A 26,438-nucleotide genomic window follows, 5' to 3' on the forward strand; every position below is an offset into this window, starting at 1 on the left:
TTCATAGAAATATTCCGTTTCTGCTTAGTAATTCACTTCGGTAATACAAAACTAATAGATTTAATTGGCTTTGTTAGTATATGTAAGAGGAAAGCAGAAATTTAATACGTAAGAAATGATGTAACTAGAAGTAATAAGGAGAAATCAAAACCAAGTTAAATAACAAAAATAATAGACACCACAGGAAACTTTGAAAAAGCAATAATAATAATAATAATAATAATAATAATAATAATAATAATAATAATAATAATAATAATAATAATAATAATTTGGAAAATCTCTGTCGTTCAGTACATAAAGACAGGCCAAGTTCCAAACTCAATAGGGCCATAATGAATCTGGCTGGTACCACAACGAATTAGGTGATGAAAGACACGACGTTACATATGGGACAACTCCATTTTCAAATTCGTGAACAGAAAAATAACCTGAATTATTGTAGACATAAACCAGACGTGTAAGAGAAAGATTTTTCTTCCAAATTAACAACCATACAGAAGTCGTGTACAGTAGTAGTAGCAGTTGAACGCGTCACCTGTCATAAAATAAAATTTTCAGGTATAGAAGAGCATTCGCTTCCAATCAATATGTGTGGTGTTTACTTGGGAATATGGAGAGACAGAAGGAGAAGGAAAAAGAATAAAATCCAATATCAGATTTGCTTCCCTCAGCATTTCGTGAGGATTCACAAGAATTCAGCTGCGCAGTAACAGTTTTTCAATCTTTGTTTCCTTTCACCTTATTCAAGATACCTTGTAGACTTTCCTCTTTAAAAAAGATATATATATATATATATATATATATATATATATATAACTTAGCAAGCTGTATATTTTGATCGATTATAAACAACATTACTTCTTTTATAGCTATAATTTCCATATTTTTAATAGCTTGCTTTTCACTCAGGGGGTGTAATAGCCAACAATTTATATTACTTGCAAATATGATGAATATTTCAAATAAGAAAAGTAGAAGGAAGTGAGTGAAGAAAAGGTACATAGAAGGAAATAATTTTTCATTGAAATGTTTCTACTTGTCTTACAAACAGTTTCTTCTGAGATTGTACTTAGAAGATAGAAAAGAACTAAGTACTTTTTGGTATAAAGAAGCGATTTAATCTATATAAAACTAAACATAACATAAAACTATATATAAAACTAAACATAACAACATACCGAGCAAGTCTATATGATAAAAATATGTAAAAAAAAAAAACAACAACAACAACAGCAACAACAACAACAAGAACGCTTAAAAGTTTCAACACTCTAACTGTATCTTCATCAGAGTTCCATTCCTTCTGGTTACTTGAGAGTCAGTTACTTCTTATGTACATTATATAAACCATCTAGATATCAAAATAAAGAAGTCGATAGAATAAGAATTCATTAACTCCTGGTACCAGAAAGAGTGCGTAGTGGGAGCATATTGCCACAAAGGAAGTGATGTGTATTAGGGTACGAAGAAGAATTTTATAAAAAGCATGGAGGAAAGAATAGGAAACCTAAACATAGATGAGGAACAGAGAAAAAGAAATTTAAAGAAGTTTTGAACACAACTAAGGTGAAATGGATGTATTTAAGAGAATAGAGAAAGAAGAAAAGAAGAGGAAGAAGACAAGAACAAAAAATGGTTGGTATAAAGATCCTAGTCAAAGAAACAGACAAAATAAAGAGGATACTTCGGAAAGCAGGAATAAGGACTTACAGAAAAGGAGGAAGCATAATAAGTGTAGTAGTCGGAAATATCAAGAGAAAAGCAATAGTAGACAAAGACCAAAGCGGGGTAATAATAAAATGGATATGGGGAGTGTAATAAAATTACATAGGAGAAACAAAAAAGAAGATGGAAGAAAGGATTAAGCAGCACTAGTTTGACTAAGATTGAAAAGGGATAACGCTATATACAGGATGGTAAGAAACTATTTGAACAAACTTCTCGACACCCCAGAGCTGATTCCCGGCACCAAAACCAACAAAAAGTCTTGTAGAACTTTGGTTAGTGAGGGATAGTTTCGGCAATATAATGTGCCGAAACTGTGGGAAAATGAACTTCAGAGGGCTGTAATTCAAAAACAACGCAACGTAGAGAGTGCGGTTTAGAACATGATACTCGAAGTCATACCTGCTCGGTTGAAAAATGTATGCTTCAAACCTCTGCAAGGTAAGTGCCAGGGATTATTCAAAGGAACGTTGGGATTCCCTATAACCTGGCAAGTAACCTCTACATTACTATTCCTCACTGGCCAAAGTTCCAGAGGACCTTTTTGGTGGTTTTGGTGTCGGGAATCAGCTCCCGAAGTTTGTTCAAATAGTTTCTTACCATCTTGTATAAGCATCGGAAAGAGAAAAGACACAACATAGGGCGCAAAGGAGCAAAGGTCATAGAAGAAGAGAACAAAACTTTGATAACAAAGTGCAAAGAAGCCAGGTAACTCATGAAGGCAGTGAAGGTGATGAATTGTAATGAAGGATTTGTGATTAATGAACAATAGGAGAAGATTTTAGTTAAAGAAGAAGAAAGGAAAAGGAAGAAGAAAGAAAGAGAACAAATGAATATGGGAACATAAACAAAGGTAATTAAAGGACAAGAATATATTTAGCAAAAAGATATATTTTTAATTGGACAGGTGTGCAGCTGGTCAGGTGAAAGCGGAGAAACAAAAGTGTTACTTTTTAATGAAGAGGCGGAGCATAATTAAAAGTTATCCTGGAGGTATATAAGAGGTGACCAACTCCCAGGTAGCAGAAGGAGTGGAACTTTGATAAAGACACAGTTAACTAACTAACTAACTAACTCTATGGCCTATGGAACCCGGAGGTTTATGCCGCGTTCACAAAAGCTCTCCACTAACTTCTATCCTTAGCTAACTGCATCCAGTTTCTACTTTGTATTCCAATCTCTGCGAGATCCATCTTAATATTGTCCTCCCATCTGCGCCTAGGTCTTTCTAATGGTCGTTTTCCAATTGGTCTTCCAGTCAAGACTTTGAAAGAGTTTCTACTTTCTTCCATTCTAGCTACATGACCCGCCCACCTAAGCCTCTAGACTTGACGACCCTAACAATGTTGGGTAAACCATAAAGATACAGTTAGTGTGTTGAATATATATATATATATATATATATATATATATATATATATATATATATATATATAATCACATAGCTTTGCTTAATGTGTTGCTTTGTTTCGTTTGACAATATGAAAACAAGGCCTAATTTAATCGTTATTTATCAATATGTATGGATTTTTCAGTAGTAGGCCTATATGGAAACATGCTGTTATGTATTTAACCAATATTATAATGTCATATTTTTGTTTGAAAAGATTATATGCGTGTGAAGTTTTCAACAACATGTAGAAACATGTTCTTCTGTCTTAGTAGGCCTATTCTTTCTTAAAGATACAGTACAACAGCAGGTTTACAGATATTGTTGGAAAGATACATATAAGAGTTTAAATAGTAATCTATTTAAGATTCTTATATTAATGTCTTATTTCCTGTAGTAATGAACACTACATAACTAGCACATAACACATCACAAAATACTTACAGAAGTTGGCAGATCTAGAAAGTAAAAACTGAGGGCACCCAGAATCCAGACTACAATAAAATATGTTATTGCCTTTGCTATAAACTTTCAAAAACATATAAATAATATCTTAAATTATTTTCGTCACTCAAAAAACTGGAGGGCCTAGGCCCCTCGGCCCCGGATTAGATCCACCACTGCTTACAGACGTATTATAAAATAATAAACTTTGTTAATACTATGATATATTAGGTCTAAAACTTGTAAAATTATATAAAAATATTTTTAATAGTTTGCAATATTCATAAAATAAACGCGAAGATATATGTGATTTGGTTGAACACTCTTAATTCCAAATTTTAAACTCCTCTCTAATTAAGCGTTTGGAATTTATGAAAGATAACTTTGTATTTTGTACACCGATAACAAATAAGATGTCTATAAAGCTCTTCCGTATCAGCTAAGCCTTTTAAAGAAAGAAACCATTCCTAGATGATAATCCTTTTTAAACTAAGTTCTTGATGTGGTATATTAAAACTTGCTATTTATGCTTGCTAAAGATGATTTTCTTTCTTCTTAATAGGTAGTTTTCGTCCATAATGACGTCAGAAGCTGCGAAAGCAGCCAAGAAGCTCAACTTAGAGAGAGCTACCAACTTCATGCGACAATTCCGAGATCCACAGAGCAGAGAACTTAAGAAGCTTTCGGCTAACCAATTCATGGACGTCTGGAGCCATTACGACAAAGACGGTAAGTAGATCTCCTATCTCTAAGAGCTGAAGATACTACAAAATAATTACTGTTTTGTGTTGGTTAATCCTAGAAATTTGTTCTAAAATTATTATTGCATTTATTTTACTTAGTAAAGTCTTACTGAAAAGCGTTGGCAGTGTTACTACTGCTGTGGTAGAGTGTTTCTGTAGATTTGTTAGAACCATTTTTTTGATATTAATGACTGTTTGCGTCATTGCAATTACATATTGAAATAACGAATAATCAATTTCTTTTTAGCTGAAGATCAAGCATGTTTTTATTATTAGTTATTTATATAATTATGAAAGATTCAATTAGCACGTTATACAATTAGCACGATAAGTGTAATAACGGAAGATATGTGCAGAAGAGTAATTGAAGACTCGCTGTGGAAAACAATGTAAGTACCAAACACAAAAGTTATTGTAACAGTAGAGACAAAAGATATTAAATTGTGCCCAAGTGTCAAAAAGATAGAAAATTCTATTGCTTAGAACTACAACCTAGCATATAACGAAGTATGAAAATCTAAATAAGGCAAAAACGTATTCAAATAGTAAAATAAGTGAAACAATTTCAAGGTGACACTTACACAGTATTGTTCTCTACAGCGAGTCTTCAATTTAAGAATGTTTGATGACATTTGACTACCTACAGAGAGGCCATACTTGAACATGTACTGTATCACACGTACTGTATAGGCTGGCGTTTTGTGTTAGTTACTTTCATTGTTTTTTTTTTTTTTTAAGACTTCCAAACTATGCTATGCATAAGTGTCGGATGTCCTAGAGAAAGGTTATGTCCGTCTGTCTGTTGACAGATATCACAACGAAAATGATAAGAGATATAGAGAAACGGTTTTCCGCAATCGATTCAGCGTCCCAATATTATACCCCATCTCCTCCGTTAATTAACCCTCTATTCAAACCAGAAGAGGTTCAAGTTAGGCATTTACAGTTTGAACGTTTAAGACCAAAAAATGAAAACGGTAACAAATGGCGAAAAGCTGTTTTTTTTTCAGACGATTTAACGTCTCAAGACACCATATCATAAGTATCAGCAAACACTATACCAAAATCGGAATTGGTCAAAATATACTATTACTTCCGGTTTCAATACCCGTTTTTATAGAGCAAAAAAGGTAAAAAAATAATAAGAAGCTGTTTTTCTAGATGGGTACAGCGTCCCAAGAATAGCCTAGCTTCAATCTCCTCCGTTAACCATGTACTTATAACAGAAGTGGTTCAAATGAACCATTTTCCGTTTTAACGTTTATCGCCATAGTACGTAAAGGGTAACAGATAGCGAGAAGCAGTTTTTTTTTTTTTTTTTTTTTAATGATTCACTGTTTCAAGATAACATATCATAGCTTTCTGCAACACTATACTAAAACCAAAAATGGTTCAAATTTACTATCACTTTCGATCTTAATACTGAGTTCCATAGAATAAAAACGGTAAAAATATTAAGCAATTGTTGTTTGCAATCGGTTCAGTATCCCAAGAATAGGTTTCATCTCTACCGTTAACCCTCTATTGAAATCGGAAGTGATTCCAATTAGCCATTTTAGATTTTCAACGTTGTTCGCCATAGAACAAAACCGGTAATACATAACGGAAATCGTTTTTCTTGAATTCGAGTCAGCGTCTCAAGAGTACATATTACAATCCATAATACTCTTTCAAAACCGGAAAGGTTGAAATTTAATAGTACTTCCGGTTTTAATACTGATTCCTATCGAGGAAAAACGAAAAATGTTGAGAAAAGTTTTTTTTTTTTTTTAACTATCAATTCAGGGTCTCAAGATTAGGTTCCATATTCTCTGCTAATCTTCTATTCAAACTGGAAAGGGTAGAAATCAAGTGTTCTCGGTTTCAGCGTTAGTCTCCATAGAACAAATACAGTAATAGATAGCGGAAACGGTTTATTGCAATCTTTTCAGCAGCACTCGCAAAAGTCTACCAAAATCAGAAGTGGTAGAAATTTACTAGTACTTATGATTTCAATACTTACTTTCATAGAACAAAAACGGTTCAATATATCGAAAAGCGGTTTTTTTGACGCAGTTTCAGCGTCCCAATAGTGAATTTTGTATCTAATTTTGCCTGTTCAAACTGAAGATTGTAAAAATTTATAATTTTCGGTTACAACACTCATCGTGTGACGGATAAAACGGAAATGGATAGTGATAAACAGTATTTTTTATAAGAATTCAGTACCGTAAGCATATGTTTTATCTCTGATTTTATTTCTTTATTGCAACGGAAAGTGATAGGTATAAATTAGCACTTCCGATTTCAACATTAATGTCCATAGAGCGAAAGCAGTAAGAGATGCCGAGTAAATATTTTTTAATATGACTACAGCGTCCGAAGAGCTGATTCTATCTTTAATCTTATTCCTGTATTCAAGTAGTTATAAATGTACTCATTCAAGTTTAAGTATTGAATTCGCCTCGTTTTGAGGTCTACGTAGTCTCACACTGTGGAACGAAACTCACTTTAAAAAATGTAAATAGTGTACAAGAAACAACATGTATAATTTGTTGCTCCAACCTGCACATTGAATTGTGTAATTACTCATTTCTCAGAATTAACATCATTTCAGTAATCGTGTTCTATTGTAGGGGACCTATGTTATAATGTTAAAGTACTGCGAGTAACAGCTTTTGTAACATCGCGTTGTTATAGAATAATTGAAATTCTAAGAAATTAGGTAATGCTTGGAATACCATTACATGTAATACATTAAAAACCGCTTCTTTGAAATTTATTTGGGCGTTTGTTCTATTCTTTCCCTTATTTAAGAGGCTTCTTCTTCGTTTAAGAATCCTACAGCACTGATAGAGCCATTCAGGCAATAGTCAACAATATATCTATAGGCCAACAGGATGGTGCGGGTTCGATAACTGTGAGCTTGGAAATTATTTCTCGTTGTCCTCGCTCTCCTCGCTGGTCTAATGGCTAGTACACGCGTCCGTGCTGCACGGTGTACTAGGTCCGATTCCTGATGGAAGAGCCTTGAAATTTCAACACATGAAGCTGATTGGGATTCCACCTTAAGCTGTAAGTCCTCGTCTAATATAGTCTTGGTGCTGTAAAGGGACTATATATTCCAACTAACCACATAATTATGTTTTCTATTCAATTAGGAGCTCGTAATGTGATGATGTTTGTATTACCTTCTTTATAAATCAAAGTCGAAGACGGAAAATGAAATATTTTAATCTTTCGTCCCACGTTTATGAAGTGTATGGTAAAGGAGCTGTGATGATGAGACTGAGTTGAAATGATGGAATGAACACAGTGGGAGGGAACGGAAGAACCTCGAAAAGGCCCACGCGCACAGTGTTTGCCCACCACAAAGCCCATTTGACGCGAACTTGGACCGAACCATCAACCCCACGCACCAGATCTGAGCACTCTACTAGTGAGCTTATGTGACCTCCATATTGAAGTCGAATAGACCCGGAATCTTACCTGCATTTCTCTTCAGCGAGCCTAGTTGCTCGCCCAAATAATGATCTACCTTAACATTTTTGTTTACTTGATGTTTAATATTTTGCTACCGACCTACCACGAAATCAGAAATGAGTTAAATTGTTTAAAATACTTAAATGAATACTTTCCCCAAATTATATACAAGCGTTTCAATTTATCAATTTAACACCAAATTTGCTTGTTATATAACTTTACTACTTTAGTATGTTAAAGGAAATACCATCACTTTTTAAATTAGCATCGGAACTCATAATTAACATGTGATATGAGATGAATAAAAAAAATAATTTCCGTAATGTGCTAATATTATTTGGCCAAAGGGCATGTCGATTCTGTATTCAAGAAGGTAATTGTTTTTGGGACTTCAGTGTATTCTCGTTTGGGGAAGTTTGTAATGGAATTAGAAGTAGATATACATATATTGGAGGGAAACAGGACAAGTTAATCCTGTGTTTGTAAACTCTTGATTATTCTGATTGACAAAAGAGCGATAATTTCATTAGATATACACGTGTGAACAATGAATCTGCACAGGGAAGGGACTTTTTATCTCAATTGCGCATGGGGTGATGATGTAAACAATCTATATCGATGTGATTAACTCCTAAATTAGCGACTCTCAGAAATTGAATTGGAAAATCCAAAACAAAACGCAAGTTTCATTATCTTTGTTTTAAGTTGTTTTGAAAAGTATTCTACTCCCTCGGGCTCTTCTGTGACGTTTACTCTGCTCTGGTCTCACGGTACTTTTTTTTTATTGTTTGTTATTGTGTTAGCTAGGATAATGGAAACGGCAAATTACTTAATATGGTTTCGTGGAAACGTTACAAATGTTTTCATGGGAATAACTTCAGTCATATTTATCAATGAGAACAATGAAAGTATGATGACAGGATATAGGGAAAAGGGATCATGTACGTAGATATGCTGATTAATAAGTCATGAAAAATGGAACAATGGCTATAAATATCACCGAAATAATACACTCCTGTCAGTAGTGTACACAGAACTTCATCAAGTGGGGCCAAGCTTCCAAGTTCATATCATTTCTGGTGTTCGCATACACATCTTAATCTTGGAAATATTTATTTTTGTATAATACATTGTTCAAAAGGGGTTTAAACTCTGATTTCTCCTTGCGTACGCCACTGCCTCTTATCGATTTCTATGAAAAAACAATCATTTTTCTTTACTCGTAATTAATTAGAGGAATTAATAGAAATTTCTTTCTGAAGTAATCCTTTGGATACCCTATGTAAAGACAAATATCACATACATAAATACTTATATATTCTATTAGATATAACGAAAATATATAAATCACTCCAATTAGTCTTCGATAGTGTAAGCATGAAATGCATTTAAATCCATTTTATTAGTGGTTGTTTGCCGAAAATAAGGGTATGATTAGTTAGATTGGTTTGGTACAAAATCTTACGAGCCACAAGCTCACCTGGTCGAAACCTCGCTTCCAACAACCTAACCGTCCAAAACCTTGCGCGATGAAGTCTCACCATAGCGATTTCTTCCATGTGGAAGGTTCAAACTATCGCTATACGTATGTATATATTGTATATTAAAAATGGCATAACTACAGTAACTACATTAAATAAGACGGATGATAATTTCTAGCACACTCTCAGAAAGTAATTATTATAAATAAAAGATTGCATCTTTCTTAATCCTTTTTATATGGGTAGGTAAATGAATAACGCACTTAGTTTCTGAGTGCATGGTTCCAATCCGATTCCAAGTGGGAGCATAAAGCCTCGGGTAAATATTCACCACAATCAATTTCTCCATCTACGACTTCATATATATATCTACCATCTATTTAGCAGATAGATAAAGATAGATAGATGCCATCATTTAGTCTGAAGTGCATAACAGCAAGATGTTGAACTTCAAGACTTCGTTCCTTTACTGTTTTTTTTTTCTATGTAAGAAAGAGGTTTCGTTAATACGTTGTTCTAATAGGATGAACTAAGTGATGAAATAGGGATGCTGGTTGCAATCTCTTTCTTCATTATCTCCAGAAAAGACTGAGGATTCTCATGAACTAGCGAACCTCTTATGCAAGCTTTAAATTGCTTTGTGTATGCAGCCATGAAATGACAGAGAATCTGCCGAAAGGAAGAGTACTTCTTTTTTCATATACAATGTTCCGCTTTACGCTTTTATCTTCTAGTGCTTTCATCTTCCCGGGAAAGTTGAACTTTTAGGTTTATCTACTGTATTACATGTTTAAAATCTCGGAACAAAGAAAGAAAAAAAGATGAATTTAACACAGCACAACGTGAATTACCACAAGGTTCAAAAACCAGGAACATGCATTAGATAATACATAATATAACCTTTCACGTCAAATTATTTATACATTGTGACTCCCAAATGACACATCATGCATAAACTCGAAATATGTGCATTACTCGTGAACCGTACCAGATAAATTAATGCATTTTTTTAAAAAGAAAATATTTATATACACTACAACATTAGGTATCACTGATATGTCATTATTTCGTAATATAGTGAAAAATAAGGAGAAAGGATAGATATATACAGTATATATAGAAAGTGAGAGGAGACGAGAGAAAAAATTATTTAAAGTGTTAAAGAGAATGATTCATACGTCAAACATAATGTTAGTTCCTGTAAATTTTACAATTTGAGAATATAATGTAGTATTTAGATTAAAGTCCTATATGTATGTACTGAGGCTAAACAAGGCAGATGGTAAGCACAAGTGAATTAATGTGAAGTAATTGGTGGAATAAAGATAGTGGGGAAAATGGATAAGCCCCGAGCAAGCAAGTAAAAATGAAGTTGTGCATCACAAAAACGAATATCCCGAGAGCTGTTCTTGTATCGTTCAATACTCCATAGCCTTGCTTAAAATGCCGCATGTAAAGGGTATAGGGCTATTGCCTATTTAGACTAATTTCACATATTTCTAGTATACACCAGAAACGAAACATTGAAATAGCCCATTATATTAGCATTTATGACATATATTTACATTGACCAAAAGTGACGCAGTAAGTTTATATTAGAGAAAAAGTAAAGTAATGCCACCAGCCCATTTACGGAAGCTAGTTCCGTAAGTTACTTTCAAAATCAAATTAACAATTTGGACTTGATATCTTAAAAAGAAGTTAGTAATGAAAAACTATACTTTGACAATAAAAATAAATGTTGCGAAGCAAAGAGATTTCTTATATAACGATAAATTGGAGCAAAAAAGAAAAATTTGAACTTTAATATAAAATTGAAATCAATCTGAAATAGTAATTCCCCTGCTTGCAAGAAGTTTGTGTGTGGCGTGTCTTAACAAGCAAAAGAAGGATTTTGTTTTCACAGCAGTTTGTTATTAGTCTTAAGATGTTCAAGCCACAAGGTTGAATATAGCCTGTCTTGTTAACGCCTCAATTCCATCAACGTTCCTATATTTCTGAAGAGTTCGTCGCCTATTTGTTGCTTTATTAACTCCTCACATCATCCTGCATCCTATTACATTCATTCAGACAATAATCCTCATTTTCTTAAGCAAAAATGGTCATTTGCAATTCCCCTTCAGTCCATTATCCAGACGATATCCTTTGACTCATCACGCAGCTGAAAATAATAACAAAACATGTGTTTAGTACGTTTTGGCCAATCATATTATGATGTATTTTACGATATTCACATAGCGTTCAAAAAATCATTTTTATACTTTTACATGGAATGGACTGGTCCAATGTAGAAAATAAACAAGATCCCAACTGGGAAACTGGTAGGTTGAGACTGAAAGATGTGTTTCTAAACTTAACGTTACACTGCAATCTTAAAGCATATACACAATATTGTAACTAAAACAATGCACTTGACGTTAATATAATATATTTTTTTTACTTGCTTCTTACTAAATCAAATTCATTTGCAGTAACACGAGAAGAGATATCATCAACCCCATTTGCTGTTTTCTGCACATTGCGTGGACGTGATGAGTGGCTGTTCTCGAAGCATTTCTTTCTTTCTTGCAGACAATGTGCAATGTACCCAGCTCCTATACTTCAAATAACTTCATTTTCAAAATATTAAGTGGTCCAATGCAGGAGCTGGTCCAAATTCGGAAACTCTTCCCTATTAAGGGAAAGAAGTATTAGTACTTTATACTGGAGAAATGAAACTTCATGTAATTAAGTTCTGTCTAATAAGCCTTATTTTTCTTTCTTTTGAACACAACCTAATTTTTTTCCTAGATACGACCGATATTGGTACCAAAAATGAAGCCCCTATACTTCAAATAATTTCATTTTTCAAAATATTAAGTGGTCTAATGCAGGAGCTGGTCCAAATTCGGAAACTCTTCCCTATTAAGGGAAAGAATTATTAGTACTTTATACTGGAGAAATGAAACTTTATGTAATTTAAAGTTCTGTCTAATAAGCCTTACTTTTCTTTCTTTTGAACACAACCTATTTTTTCCCCTAGATACGACCGATATTGGTATGAAATTTTGCATCTTCTTCTTGCATTTTTCGTTAAGGTGTCCAGAAGATATACTTCCCTTAAACTATTTCTTTTACCATTCCTATCCTCAAATTTATTTTCTCGTTCATACTTCATATGTACGTTAATAACTTTAATAATGTACCAAAAATAACTCACCTGCCATACTTTTTCGCATTCCAATGTGTAGTTGGTTCTTTCTTTGTTTCTTATTACTTTCGAATTCAGTTACCGGTACGATCTTTTATTAAGTTTTGTAATAAATTTTGCAAAGACATTTCTAAGAAGAAACATTCTTTTTACTCTGTCAATTAAATAAAATAATATTAAAAGATATTTTCTATAAACAGAAGCTTTGCTCTGTATATAATTAAATACAAAGTTATTATTTGCTGAGCAAAACAATATATTTTTACATCAAAAACTCTTTCGTTCGTTCAAGTATTTTTACATCAAAATACTTGTGACAGTTTCGCCAACTAACTCTGGCTTCATCAGACATTATGAAACACAGAAGTAATGTACAATCTCGTATACATACAACCACTGAGACATCTTGCTTCTGATTGTTTTTTTGTTATTTAAGTTAATTAATTGTAAGTTGAGATTAATTTAGTTAAGATTGTCATTTTGTGTTATTAGCAACAATGGAAATACCTATTGTGCCGGTGCTGTGATATCAGTTATAGCTCAGAATAATCTCTAAATTATTCATAGAATAATGTAACAATTGGGGATGAAACTTATGCACCACACGGTACTTAACTGCGAAATTATGGTTGAATTTAAATAAAATCCAAATGTTTTAATTTTGAAAATGACTAGTTGAGGAAAAGGTGAGAGAGAGAGATAGGCTATGATTAAGAGATAAAGGATGAGCACTAGCCTGACAGATCCGATGAGACTGGTGTCTTCCTTGTCATCTAGATGATGAATGGTTTTCCCTGGAGGAGTCTGGATGTACTGGAGTCAGCCAACAACTGGATCTTAATCCTGCTGGACCGCCATGGGCGTCGAGTTCTCTCGTCTTGACGCGTTTCCAATTATGTTCTCCTACACCTTCATTCCACTAGTCAGATATTGGACCCCATTGAATCTGCGGCGATGAACCGACAGACATAGAGTTGGTTGTTCTCCAATGGAGCTACTTGCCTCTCACGATGATCCTGCACTTTCCTAAACCTTATGGCGAATACCCCCTGTCAATGTGTCCTCCGTGGGTTTGCTTGATCGGAAAACGATGAGTCTAACGTTCAGTGAACTTTGATATGTCAAGCTTGACAGAAAGGAACGCGGTAAAGCAAGAAGGAAACTAGTCGTGTTTATTAACAATTTCAAAAGCGAGAATTAACAAATACATGATTACAGAAGCTGTTTGGAAATGCACAACATTAATAAAAGGTTTTTTTATTCCATTGGATTTTAAATGTTCATAGTTCTGTCTTTGATAAATGTAATTTAATAAAATAATTGAATTTGGTGAATTAAGTTAAGACTTTATACAATTATTATATGGTCACTTCTCATCTGTTACACAGCTACTTCACACTATATATAGGAATTTTCAAATCTGTATACTTGAAGGAGATTGGCTGCTGCTAAAAACCAATCAGAAGCAAGATGTCTCAGCGGTTCTATGTATATGAGATTGTACATTACTCTGGATTTAGTTGGCGAAAGTGTTACAAGTATCTAGTTTTGCATGTAAAAATATATTGTTTTGCTCAGCAAATAATAACTTTGTATTTAAAGATTCTATATTTATATTCTGTATTCTATATTTATCAATGGATAATTTTATATTATATACCATAGAATAATGTAATTAGACATTTTCTTTATAAAGGGAAATTTTACTGTCAATATCTTGTATCATTTTCTAAAATAATACAATTAGCCACATATTTAATTTTATAACTTTTATAACTATAATAACGGGATAACTTTCAGTATTAAATAGTGTAATATGAATCTTTCATGATTGATAATATATTGCTAAATTACTGATCATTAAAGAATCTAGTTAGAAATTACAGTGATAGTGTACAATCTTATTTATATAGAAAAAAAACTTGGCCGCCTTTTCTGGAAACGGTTAATATTTTTATCAATAGGTGGAATTAAATAAAAAAAATATTTGTCTTATTTGATCAATTGATGCCTTTAATTAAGCCAAAATATTAAAATTTTATATTCACACGAGGATAAGATAGAAGATTATCTAGTTTATTAATTACTTTTGTTAGCAAGACTATATTTAAATATTCTCATCGCAGGTACAATAAAATTTAATAAACGTCACGATTTTAATAAATATTCGCGATACGGTGTGCCGTCTGTCCCAAATTAGGTTGGGCATCCTGAATTTTAAGAAAAGTTCCAGAGTCTTGAATTATGCCTAAGAGGGACTCATTATGTGTTGGAACGCCATGTTATCCAAAGCACTTCCAAAATATGTGATAGAAATTCTTAGTGACATTTGTAAATTTTGGCTTACGATATGGCTATCTAGATATTGACATTCTGTATCAGTGAAGTTTTTCATGCTGACATTCAGTGAAATCACTACCAATAATATTATTCTTTGACCGGTTCAATGGTTCATAATTTCTATTCAACTAATCGCCAACAAGCTGCCGCTACCAGCTCTCTTTCGTATGTTTATGGTTTAAATTTTCATTCAGAATATATATATATATATATATATATATATATATATATATATATATATATATATATATATATCTTTTACTTAATGTTAACAAATTCTTCCCTGTAGAAATTTGAATATGAAGAACTAGCAATCTGCATATGTTCGATAAATGCGTCCCGCTTAAGGCATACTAAAAGGTGAGAACTCTAATTCAGGAGATTATTAATCCTGTAAATTGAAGGACAATCACGGAATAATAAAGTATTGACTTTGTCGTATTAACATATACAGGTACCTTAATGAAGTGCAGTTAAGACAATATTATTGATCGTGTAAGGTCTCCTTAGGAACTGTGAATTAACTATGTGCTTCTTAGCTTTAACCTCACACCTTGACTTTATAAGACTTTACAAGTGTTCGTCTTGAGTTACAAAGCGATAATGGGAGATTGTATAGCTAATAGGGAACATAGAGATACAGTAACCTGATAATTGTGTGTTGTCTTTATGTTGAAAGTGAGTAGTGGGAGTGAAGGACCGACGAATACATCCTAACGTGGATCATCAAACTTTCCTTTTGTTGACACGATGTTCACTTCTCTAGCTACATGATGGAGACTGCTAATGGATAGAATGGTAACAGAAAAAAAGCATTTCTGAGAACCTTAGTGATATATAATAGAGACATGCGCAGATTGACTTGAGTTCAACCACCTGTTCCGTGCTTGTTCAAAGGATTAATTTAAACAGATATCGCTGAAGAAACTGGTATACATAACGAGGTTTCAACATCACGATACACGGTGAGAATTGAGAGGATTTTGCTGTACTGGAGGGAAGATGTTGAATTTTAATCCTCAACTTTGTACAAAACCAAGTTTGTTAAGAGGAGTTATTGCATTCTGTCCAAGTTCGCTATTGCCATTTAAATCCATGGTAATCTATTTTCGCTCTAATTCTCTTATCATGTGAGATATCGTTGTGCTCTTTTTTTTGTTAGATAGATTAAATTGTATGTAACAGTAGTCTGTAGTTCTTTTCTCCAATAAGCATGGTAAAATAACTTTAATTAATAAAAGTATTAATAAAATATCGAATTGACAGCTTGTCTATCAATTACTCTTCAACAGAGAAACAAATTGTTGCGTAAAAGAAAAAGTAAAAACAGGGATTTGTAGATTGTACCTTTTGCTAAACGTTCCTGAAATCAAAATCTATTTTGAAGGCATATTAGCAAAACTATTACGTAAAAAAGAAAATGGTACGTTAAAAAAAATCTAGCCAGCATAGGCGGCGTTTGCTGCAAGCATAGACCCACCCACTTTCTGACGTCAGCGCGGAGTGATACTATTCCTTGCAGTCTGCCTCACTCAACTTCTTGGAGGCGCGAAATACGAGTTCACTTCGTTCGAAATCGGCTGCTTATGTCACGTTCGGGAATCCTTTTCTCTGTTGGTAGGTTTGTAATCTCCGAATTCCAGGGCGAACGCATATTGTGTTTTTGTTTTGCTTCCGCACTGTGTTTGTGCAGCTTTGAAGAAAGTATCGTTAGGAAAATGCCATCTCAGAAAAGGAAGAAGAGCGGCCTTTATCTTCTGCAAGAAGGAAGAAAAATCGAGGCGAAAATTTAGCTGCCTGGAGGGAACGGACAAAGTTAAATGTCATTTGTAAATTTTGAAACTATTGACAAAATTTTCTTCTTAATTTTTCATTCATTACTTGGATAGATTTTTAATTAATTTTTTAGATAAATTGTTAGTTTAAGATTTTGATTTGTAATTTAGTGCACCGAATACCCTAAATGTTGATGGCTTTTCTATCAACTGGACGTCTTCAGCACAAAAATTCTTTCTTTTATCAAGTATATAACTGTTATGTTTATCACTCATCAGTAAAGACTATAAGTATTTTGATACTTTGCCTATGCGAAAGAAGAAGTAAAGAGCTTGAAAGCAATGTAAAGCAGGCGGGGGTGGTCGCATAATTCACAATCAGTAGCGTACCGTACGTAGGAATTTATTTCGGGGGGGTACAAACTCAAAATTAGGGTATTTTATATCAAAATTCCTAAAATTGCCCCTAAAATTAGGCTAAATTTATACAAAAGTTGAAATTTCGGGGGGATCCCAACCTCCAGGATCCACCCCCTGCGTACGTCCCTGTTCACAATCCTTATCAGAAGGGCATTCTTGTTTTATAAATATTCTCGGTTCTGTGGCAAAGTAACGACCGAAATCACTGAGGGAAAATCAAAGGAAAAACACTTTACTGACTAGAAAATCAGGTGGTCTAAAGAAGGTTACGAGAAATTCAGAAAGCTGGAGTCATTATCCTTTCTAGGACCTCACAAATAGGCTATAATTTTGAGTACATTTTGTTGGTGTGCTGCAGATACATTCTTGGTATTGTCTCACCTATTACTGCTATTTGACTTCGGTTTCTCTTCCCGAACATAATTTCAGAAACCGGGCTAGTATTTAGTCAACGGACATTGCTAATATTAAATGATAAGTTACAGTACCATCCATTGATAATAGAGTTACCTTGGCAACAAATACTAAAAACTTTTTTTTTTTTTTTTTTGCGAATACTACGCATCTAACATTACCCGTGCCTGCAGCTATTTATTTCTTTTCTTTTCTTTTTTTTTTTTGTTTGTTTGTTTTTGGTGAATGTCTCACTTTACTTGTACGTATCGTAAGGTGAGGTTACTAGCGCAAAAAAAAGAAAAAAAAAAGTCTTGCACTTGAAGTGATGTAGAAAGAAAACTGAACTTAAAAAATGAAGACAACTAACGATGTACACTCATGTCCAAAATTATTGTCGCATGTCTATAACTGTCTTCTTGTAAGAATATAATTTGATAATGATTTTGCGGGGTACTTTTAATACTGATACTATGTGTATAATCGGGAAATGTATATTTGTGGTAAATTTCATAGGAAAAGAATTATAAATACGAAAATTAGAGTGAGTAAAACAAAATGTTGCTAAATGGACAAGAAAGTTTTATTTTCGTTTTATTGTTCTTATTTACTGCTCTTTTGACATGAAATTTACCACATACATGTCTTTGCTGATTATACACATACTAACATTATAAGAAATACCGGGAGAATTCGTTATCAAATTATATTCCTACAACAACATATTTATAGACATGCGACAATAATTTTGGACATGAGTGTACATTATATGATGATGAGTGTTCTGCCCGAAAGTAGGTCTTTAACCCGAATATCTCTTGGCAAGGTAAGCCCATGGTGGTTTGCCATTATCTTCTATGGGATTATGATGACGTCCAAAGGACGGGATCTATAGTTTAACGTGAGACACGAGCCACTTGTGTCCCACAGGGAATTCAACCCAAGCACTGATTAGAATGCGACAAGCGTAACCACTCATTCCACCAGGGTCACTGTGTATAGTATGTAATTGACTTGTATTTTGCATATTTTTAGTGTTATATATTTTACTATGAAACATGCTAATATAAGGCAGAGGTAATATTATCAATGATTATAATTCTGCTAGAGTAAAGCAGAAATATCAGGGAAGCAGGCACGTAGGCAAGGGGGGGTCCGGGGGGTCCGGACCCCCCTTCGAGACCAGAAATGAAAAAATTAAGGAAGGATAAAACAAAATGAAATGACAAAAAGAAGGATCAGCGTTAAAAATTAAAAAGAAAACTACAGGAAGCTTTTGCTTACTCTTTCTTATGAGGAGAATTTAATTACTTGCGATATGGTGGAGAGGTAAGCGAGGTATTCTGGAAGTCAGGGAATTTGAAATTTCAAGAAAAGTTATGGGATTCTCAGAATTCCTGCTACTAGTCAGGGAGATTTCAAGCTTTCGAAAGCATAAGTGCTGTTGTGTAACAGCGTGGACATTTTTAATCATAACTTTTCGTCATCGCATCCTTGCAGTATCAAACATGTTATTCAAGGACAATTTTCTGTTGCTCCTTTAACCTGTCATTTGGAACCGACAGTAGTTGACGGAATAATAAAAACAAAAAAAATATGTTGAAATAAAGTTCTGTTAGCATTTGATTCAACAGAGAAAGGAACGCATATATTGTAAAACTAGTTGAATATACACATGCTTCGCACAGGGGCTGTATTTGGAAATCAACGCCTGTGGGAGTATCACCATTGATCTCAGCGACCGCGGAAACTATGGATTTGATACTAATATCGGTCATTTTGGGCTATTTTTTACATTTCTCGGTATCCACCCCCCCCCCTGACTCCCGGCCCGCATACTTGCAAGTCATCGCTAATGGAAGTGTCACCATTGATTTCAGCAACAGCGAAAACTATGGATTTGACACTAATATCGGTCATTTTTGATTACTTTTATATGTCTTGGTATCTCACCTCCCTCCGGTGACACCCGGCCCGGAGCCGAATAGCGTAAATTTGGAACTTAATGCGACTGGAGTTTCACCATTGATTTCAGCGTCCGCAAAAATATGAATTCGACACTAATAGCTCAAGTGGTAGAACGTTGGCTTCGCATTCGGGAGGTCGTGGCTTCGAATCCCGCTTCCTACCATCCTGACTGAGGTTTTCCAGGGTTTCCCTCAGTCCTACCAAGCAAATGCCGGGATGGCACCTAATAAACAGGCCCTGGCCGATATCTTCCCAAATCCTTTCCATTGTTAATTTTGTTGGATATCCAATGCAAAATGGGCTCTGAGCTGTATCTGGTGATTGTTAAATAAATAAATAAATATCGGTCATTTTCTACTACTTTTGCATGTCCCGGTAAACGCCCCCCTGAGACCCCCCTGGTTCGAATTTCGACAACTCTGGTCTGGAGCCTGGACCAAGGTATTCGTGACTAAAATTTGGTAACTCTCGATCAATTTGTCTGGTTTCCAAGCAGGTTCCGGTAAACGCCCCCCTGAGACCCCACTGTTTCGAAATTTGAAAAAAAAAACGCTTCGTCTTGATCTGGGGCCTGAGCCAAGGTAGGCCTACCCCTAACCAAAATTTGGTAACTCTCGGTCCACTTGTCTGGTTCCCAGGCCGCACACAGACAGACAGACAAACACACAAACAAACTCTTTATTTTATTTATATTAGGAGATAGTTTACAAGACGTTATTAAGTATGTACTTTTTATAATAGTTGAAGTCATAATGAAAGGAAAATTGTTATATTTGAATAAACAGAGGAAGGATGCAAAATCTTTTTAATATTTTTTTTATTATTATACTCGAGATTTCTTGATAGTTTGTTATTTAAATACTTACCAACATATCCTCATTTTATTGTCCTAACAAACCAATATATGTTGATAATAAAATAGTTTAGATTGATCGAGCTCCTGGGCCTTCAGAATTTCATGTCCCAACCCCTCCCCCCCCGTTACGAAATTCTGGCTAAACGAACCAATATATGTTCCAGTAAAATAGTTTAGAGTGATCGAGCCCCTTTGTGATGACCACAGTATTTCATGTCACGGACCCCCCCTTCACGAAATCCTGGCTACGTGCCTGAGGGAAGCAACAGTCCCTATTGGCGAAACTTTCCATTTCTTTCGGAAAAAACATATTTGCCCATCTCCTGTTAATGATGATAAGTAAGCATATTCCATATAATACAATTTTCACAAATGAGAATGAAAGTTCAATTAGCTTCAAATCATAATAGGCCAAAATTGTAATAATGGGTATAATGATAAATAACAACGTATGGAGATTAGAAGTTTGCCCCAGAAACGCCCTGATTTGACACCCGTTTCACCGTTCCAGGTTTCTAGGGGTGGCCACTGATTTATCAATAACTAACTAACTAACTAACTCTATGGCCTATGGAACCCGGAGATTCAATGCCGCGTTCACAAAAGCTCTCCACTGACTTCTATCTTTAGCCAATTGGATCCAGTTTCTACTTTGCATTCCAATCTCTGCGAGATCCATCTTAATATTGTCCTCCCATCTGCGCCTAGGTCTTCCTAATGGTCGTTTTCCGATTGGTCTTCCAGTCAAGACTTTGAAAGCGTTTCTACTTTCTTCCATTCTAGCTACATGACCCGCCCACCTAAGCCTTCTAGACTTGACGACCCTAACAATGTTGGGTAAACCATATAACTTATGTAGTTCCTCATTATGAAGTTTCCGCCATTCCCCATACCCGTTCCTCTTGGGTCCGAATATTCGTCTCAGGATCTTGTTCTCAAATACTTTCAGTCTATGTTCTTCCCTCAGAGTAAGTGACCATGTTTCGCAGCCATACAGAACAACAGGCATAATTATCGTTTTGTATATTTTAAGCTTCAAATTCCTCGACAGAATTCGCGACGACAAGAGATTTTGAACCGAATAGTAACACGAATTCCCTGCTTTTAGTCGACATTTAATTTCTTCGTGAATATGATTTTCCTCTGTTAATATTGATCCTAGATATTTGAAACTATGCACTTTATCAAAAGTATTATTTAATATTTTAACGCAACTGATTTATCAATGAAGACTGTAATACTTAGGGATGGGCACGAGCGAGTTTTCTTTGAAACTCGACTCAACTTGAAACAGATATCTTTGAGCTCGACTCGAAAACTCGGCTCGAAAAATTTCTTCCAACTCGACTCGAATTTGGGTCAAGTTTCGAGTCGAGTCGAGCCAAAACGAGCCAATTTGAGCTAAACCCTGTGTAGTTCCAAGTACTCTCTTCAAATATCCTACATAGACAGTATAATTATCAATGATGATGATGATGATTATACTACTACTACTACTACTACTACTACTACTTATTATTATTATTATTATTATTATTATTATTATTATTATTATTATTATTATTATTATTATTATTATTATTATTATTATTATTATTATTATTATTATTATAACACTGTGTATAACCATGAAAAGTCGGCGGTTTGGATTGAAATACTTAAAACTAGTTGACTGTCGATCTCGGTCTTCGAGGAGTCTTCAGGAGGGAAGGACATCGGTCACGAGGTTCTGGGTTTGAGTTCCGGAGGAACAAGTATTCGGGCTTGAGCCAAAAATTGTTAAAACTCATAGAGCGTCGGCCAAACATGTTCATAGCTGCTCGGCCCGAGTTTAGGGTTGTCAACGGCTCGATGACTAGCATTAAATTTTTTGAAAAAGAAATCATGCAATTTGGGTGGACTTCAGCCTGAAAGTCTCAAACTCCGTAAATCTTCCACTAATTACGGTTGGGATGATATTATTGGGTATAAGGAATAACCCAGGCAAATCAGTTCACGGGGATTTTTTTCTGTTCCTGAGTTGGCATTTATGTGGGACATATGCTGAACTATTAGAATGTAGTCCCTGTGCCGGTACCAGAAAATACATAATTTTCTTCACAAATATTGGTAATTCATACTTAGTATCGATACCAGTACCCTCGTTCTCAAATCAATATTTGTAAACTGTATGCACTTTTATGTAGAAAGTAAAATGTATAAATTCTGAAGGGAAAACATTGCACAGAAACGTTATATTCGTATGTTAACATACTTTTTTGTATGTTGTGTAAAGTGACCCCAACTATGGGGTTTCAGTAACTATGGTCATACTGAATGTTTACTAATGAACTTATACGAATGTTTTCCACACATATCTAGCTATAATATGTTTAAAATACAGTGTTCTAAATCATTACGTTTCTAAGTTACATGCGATTTTCTTTAAAATTCCTTAAATCGTGTGCAAAGTAACCGTGTCTTACGGTACCTGCAAAAGAGAGAGCGGATGGGAAAAGAAACAGAATCGAAACGTAAGTTATTCAGTGTATGGATAATATGTAAATATAACCAATTTGAGCATGTGTCTTATTTTTTTCATCTTGTTGTTTACTATGTAGTCATTTAAGGGAAATAACGGACCCAATACAAAGTGTCTGTTTCTGTGATATGAGACTTTTTATTGTATGCAAGTTCAGTATGTAAGCACTTTATTTAAAAATATACATATTTACTTACCTAATTTCGTTTTGATTTTCAGAAGACGACTATATGTACAGTGGCGTCACTAGGCCTTATTTGGGGGGTTAAAGCCCGGAAATTTCTTCCAAGCTCCCCTCCCAAATCTCACACTGAAAATACGTTATATACTGAGAAATTTATTCCAAAAGTAAGATTCTAACACGCCATCAGTAGACTCATGATATATAGGGTTGTCTACTTTTTGCTTCAACAAACAGCAACGCGTTCTGTATAGAGTTCTCAATGTGAAGTTCAGTCTTCGGCGAGCGACTACAGATACTTGTTGATGTGTTAGATTTAGCTGAGAAAAGCGATAGCTATTATGATTATGACGTAATCAGTGGCGTATTTAGGGGGACTTCCGGGCTTAACCTCGCCCCCGAAATCTTACTATAATAAAATAACTGAAATATCTTGCAGAATTTTCACATTTCCAGGCAAAGCTCCCCCACCCGAAAGTTAGGAAAGCCCCTTCCGAAACAAAATCGTAAATACGCCACTGGACGTAATTATGCTTTTCTATCGTATTTCTCACTTGGAAATACTATGTGAACTGAACTTCTCATTCCTTTACTTCTTAGTTTCCGCAAGGTGAGGTCTCAACTATAAACTATCTCATGCGGCTAATTTTAGATGGATAACTTTTAAGAAATTTTGTTATTTATTATTGCCTATTTTTATCTTATTGTATTACTATTTCAGGCAGGTCAGAAGTGAATATAAACATAAGATTGCTGGGAAAGAAGTTTTTCATGAAGTATTTTTAAGAAAAATAACTATCAAGGAAAGAAGGGAATAAAGAAAGAAAAAAAATTGCCTGAATGAATCGATGAAGTACAAGAATGTGCATTTCCGCAACGATAAAAGTGAAACAAATAAACATGACTATGATAACAAAAATATGAAAGCGTAGAGCAGCAACAATATTCTCCGCCCCCCCCTTCCCTCGCCCAAAAGCGAATTTCATTGTGTCCTTGATTGAAGATGATTCTAAAATACTAAACGGAGTTTTTGGGTTGTTGGGGAGTATGCCCACCAAAAGATCTTCAGCCCCCCAAACAAAATATTTTAGTGACGCCACTGTATTAGCATTTTTTGCGTGTGAAGTATTGTGATATACGTTTCTGAAATTGCATAGGGCATATGCTTTCTTACAATGGGAGACTAAAAAACAAATCTTCAGGAAACGCAACACAGCAGTTCTCATTACGAAGTTCCTTCATCTTTTTGACAAATTGAACGGTCTCCTCCACAGCTGGAAACCGTGTCAATGGACTGTGGAGTGCGGGAATAATTTTACTATCTGTCCGGCAGGTATCAAAAGTCTGCGCGCGCGTTTCTAAGAACAACCTGTGTTCATACGTTGTGAGTGTGTGTGTGTGTGTATTTGTGTGTGTGTGGTATGTAGCTTATTCATATCTCTAGCGCTGTTGCAGAGTACAGGGTAGTTTCGAAGTCGACTACAATGCAACTTCATTGCCATTCAAGCATCGCGGAAGTATTGCAGTAAACTGTCTCAGAAGTATAGGATTCATCGTTTATGCTGAGATCAGTGTCTGTAGGAATGTCAGGAAGGTTCACTATGATTGTTTTCAAGCAGTGAAAAGTTTTAAAGAAAACTTATAACCGAAATTTACACGTTTATTGATGAGAACTATTTTGGGCGGAATTTCAAGGTTACCATATCTGATATGAAAGGATTGTCTAAAGGAAAAAAATAATTCGACAAGAATGTTAACGTTCTGTACGAAATCTGCAAGAAGAACAGTAAGAAATTTGTAGTATCTTTTGTGTGAATACGTCACCTATGAGAATGTGGTAGAATTTTCCTAACAAATGACAAAACAAGAGGAAAATGTGTAAGTACCGATAACGATATTTAATGCAAAGTGGAAACACTACAGGACGAGTTCGACTGACAGACGAATGGCCACACCTACACTACCCTTCTCCCCGCTCCCAGAACACTGAAATCTGACATGCTCGAAAAGTAGTGAGGGCTCTTAATATATTATGAAAAATAATATTGACCTGTAGAGAAGCTTTCTATCTCATTAAAAATCACGAGAAATTGATTTTTACAAAACTAGACACATTTATCAGTAAAAAAAAATTGGTAATTTGATTCCTTGTTAATCTTTTAGATTGAACTGTTTCAAATATCGGATTACTTTGACTCAGTAAATCTCTTTGATGTTAATGGTGGACACGTATGATTCTTTCGAAAACTATGAGCAAGATACAGGTTTGAGATTAGTTAATAACACACACACACACACACATATTATATATATATATATATACATACATACATATATATATATATATATATATATATATATATATATATATATATATATATATATATATATATATATATATATATATATATATATATATTAGGGTGGTCCTTATTTTAGGAATTTAGGAATTTCCTTGGACTCACCCCCCTAAAATGGTTCCATAGGGAACAAAATTAAGCCAGGAGAAAAATTAGATCCATTGAACAATTTTAAATGGTGCCCCAAAGACCTAAAATTTTGAATGCGTTTACAATACATAGTATATGGGGAAAAGCTAGAATAAACTCTTGTAATTTACAAATGGCTTAAGGGAATGGAAAGATGTCTTGGATAATGGAACTAGAGGAAATGACCAACCTAATTTTGTATAGCATTATTATGGCGGCCATCTTTAAGTCCGCCATCTTGAATTCAGGTCAAAATTTTCAAATAGGAATAGGGTCATGTTACATATCATTTTGAGGTGGCGTTTTCACAGAAGCACAAATCTCGTATTATTTTCAAGCTACCAATAATATTTTAAGAGTTATTACGTGTGAAAAACGAAATGCTTCGATGTAATATTATTTTATTGTAGTTATGGACCACAGATTTGTAAGAATTTTGGAAGTATTTTACATAAACTGGAAACAAACTGCTAGAGAAAGTTAAATCTTTGTTTCCCCATGAACTACCAATAAGTTTTTCCATCAAGATGATTCATAGACCATTATGAGGAAAAAGAAAAAATATAACATGGAAGAAATTGAAATATCCCTTATTTATGTAGTACTGTAGCTTTGGGGTAAGTTTTCAATAGGTTTTCAATCTTATATACTATACAGTTCACTTTTGTCACATCTAGGAAAAGATTATCTATGAGAATTCACTATGTGCAAAATAAACTTTTTGTGATACTCATTTTTCGTAAAAACGATGTTGTAATCTTCTGTTAGTTTCACTCCCCTTTCTGCCGCATCGTTTATTACGGAGATAAATTTAACTATTGTCTTTCCTTGAAGATAGTCACTGTTATCTGACCATGAAATCGGATCACACTCAAGAAACCCTTTTGGTATTTTAAATCTCACGAGAAAAAGTTGTTTGTTGTATCAAAATCACTGATTTCTCTTTTCGCAAGAATTTTTATATTATCCTTGCGTCAAGCCTCTTTGCTGCTTCACGGTCTCTCCTTACAGTTTTAATTCTTTCAACCAATTTTTCTTTTTCCAATATGTTAACTCA

General features: G+C 34.4%; 1 protein-coding gene and 1 long non-coding RNA gene across 4 annotated transcripts in view; one reads left to right on the plus strand and one right to left on the minus strand.

Annotated features, from left to right (window-relative positions):
- The window catches only part of Cbp53E (Calbindin 53E), a 716,107-nt gene that overhangs the window by 287,641 nt on the left and 402,028 nt on the right, over positions 1–26,438 (plus strand). For all 3 annotated transcript variants that reach the window (XM_081744047.1, XM_081744052.1, XM_081744043.1), the window contains one exon: positions 4,125–4,291. In XM_081744047.1, coding sequence (XP_081600173.1) covers positions 4,141–4,291 — 151 coding nt within the window. In that variant the 5' untranslated portion in view covers positions 4,125–4,140. The remainder of the gene's footprint in view (positions 1–4,124; positions 4,292–26,438) is intronic.
- The window catches only part of LOC145674222 (uncharacterized), a 49,420-nt gene continuing 33,549 nt past the window's right edge, over positions 10,568–26,438 (minus strand). The window contains exon 3 of the long non-coding RNA XR_014128879.1: positions 10,568–11,409. This is a non-coding gene — a long non-coding RNA (uncharacterized LOC145674222). The remainder of the gene's footprint in view (positions 11,410–26,438) is intronic.

This window comes from Thermobia domestica, chromosome 2, assembly GCF_964235325.1.
Source record: "Thermobia domestica chromosome 2, izTheDome1.hap1.1, whole genome shotgun sequence".
In the NCBI taxonomy this organism is placed as follows: Eukaryota; Metazoa; Arthropoda; class Insecta; order Zygentoma; family Lepismatidae; genus Thermobia; species Thermobia domestica.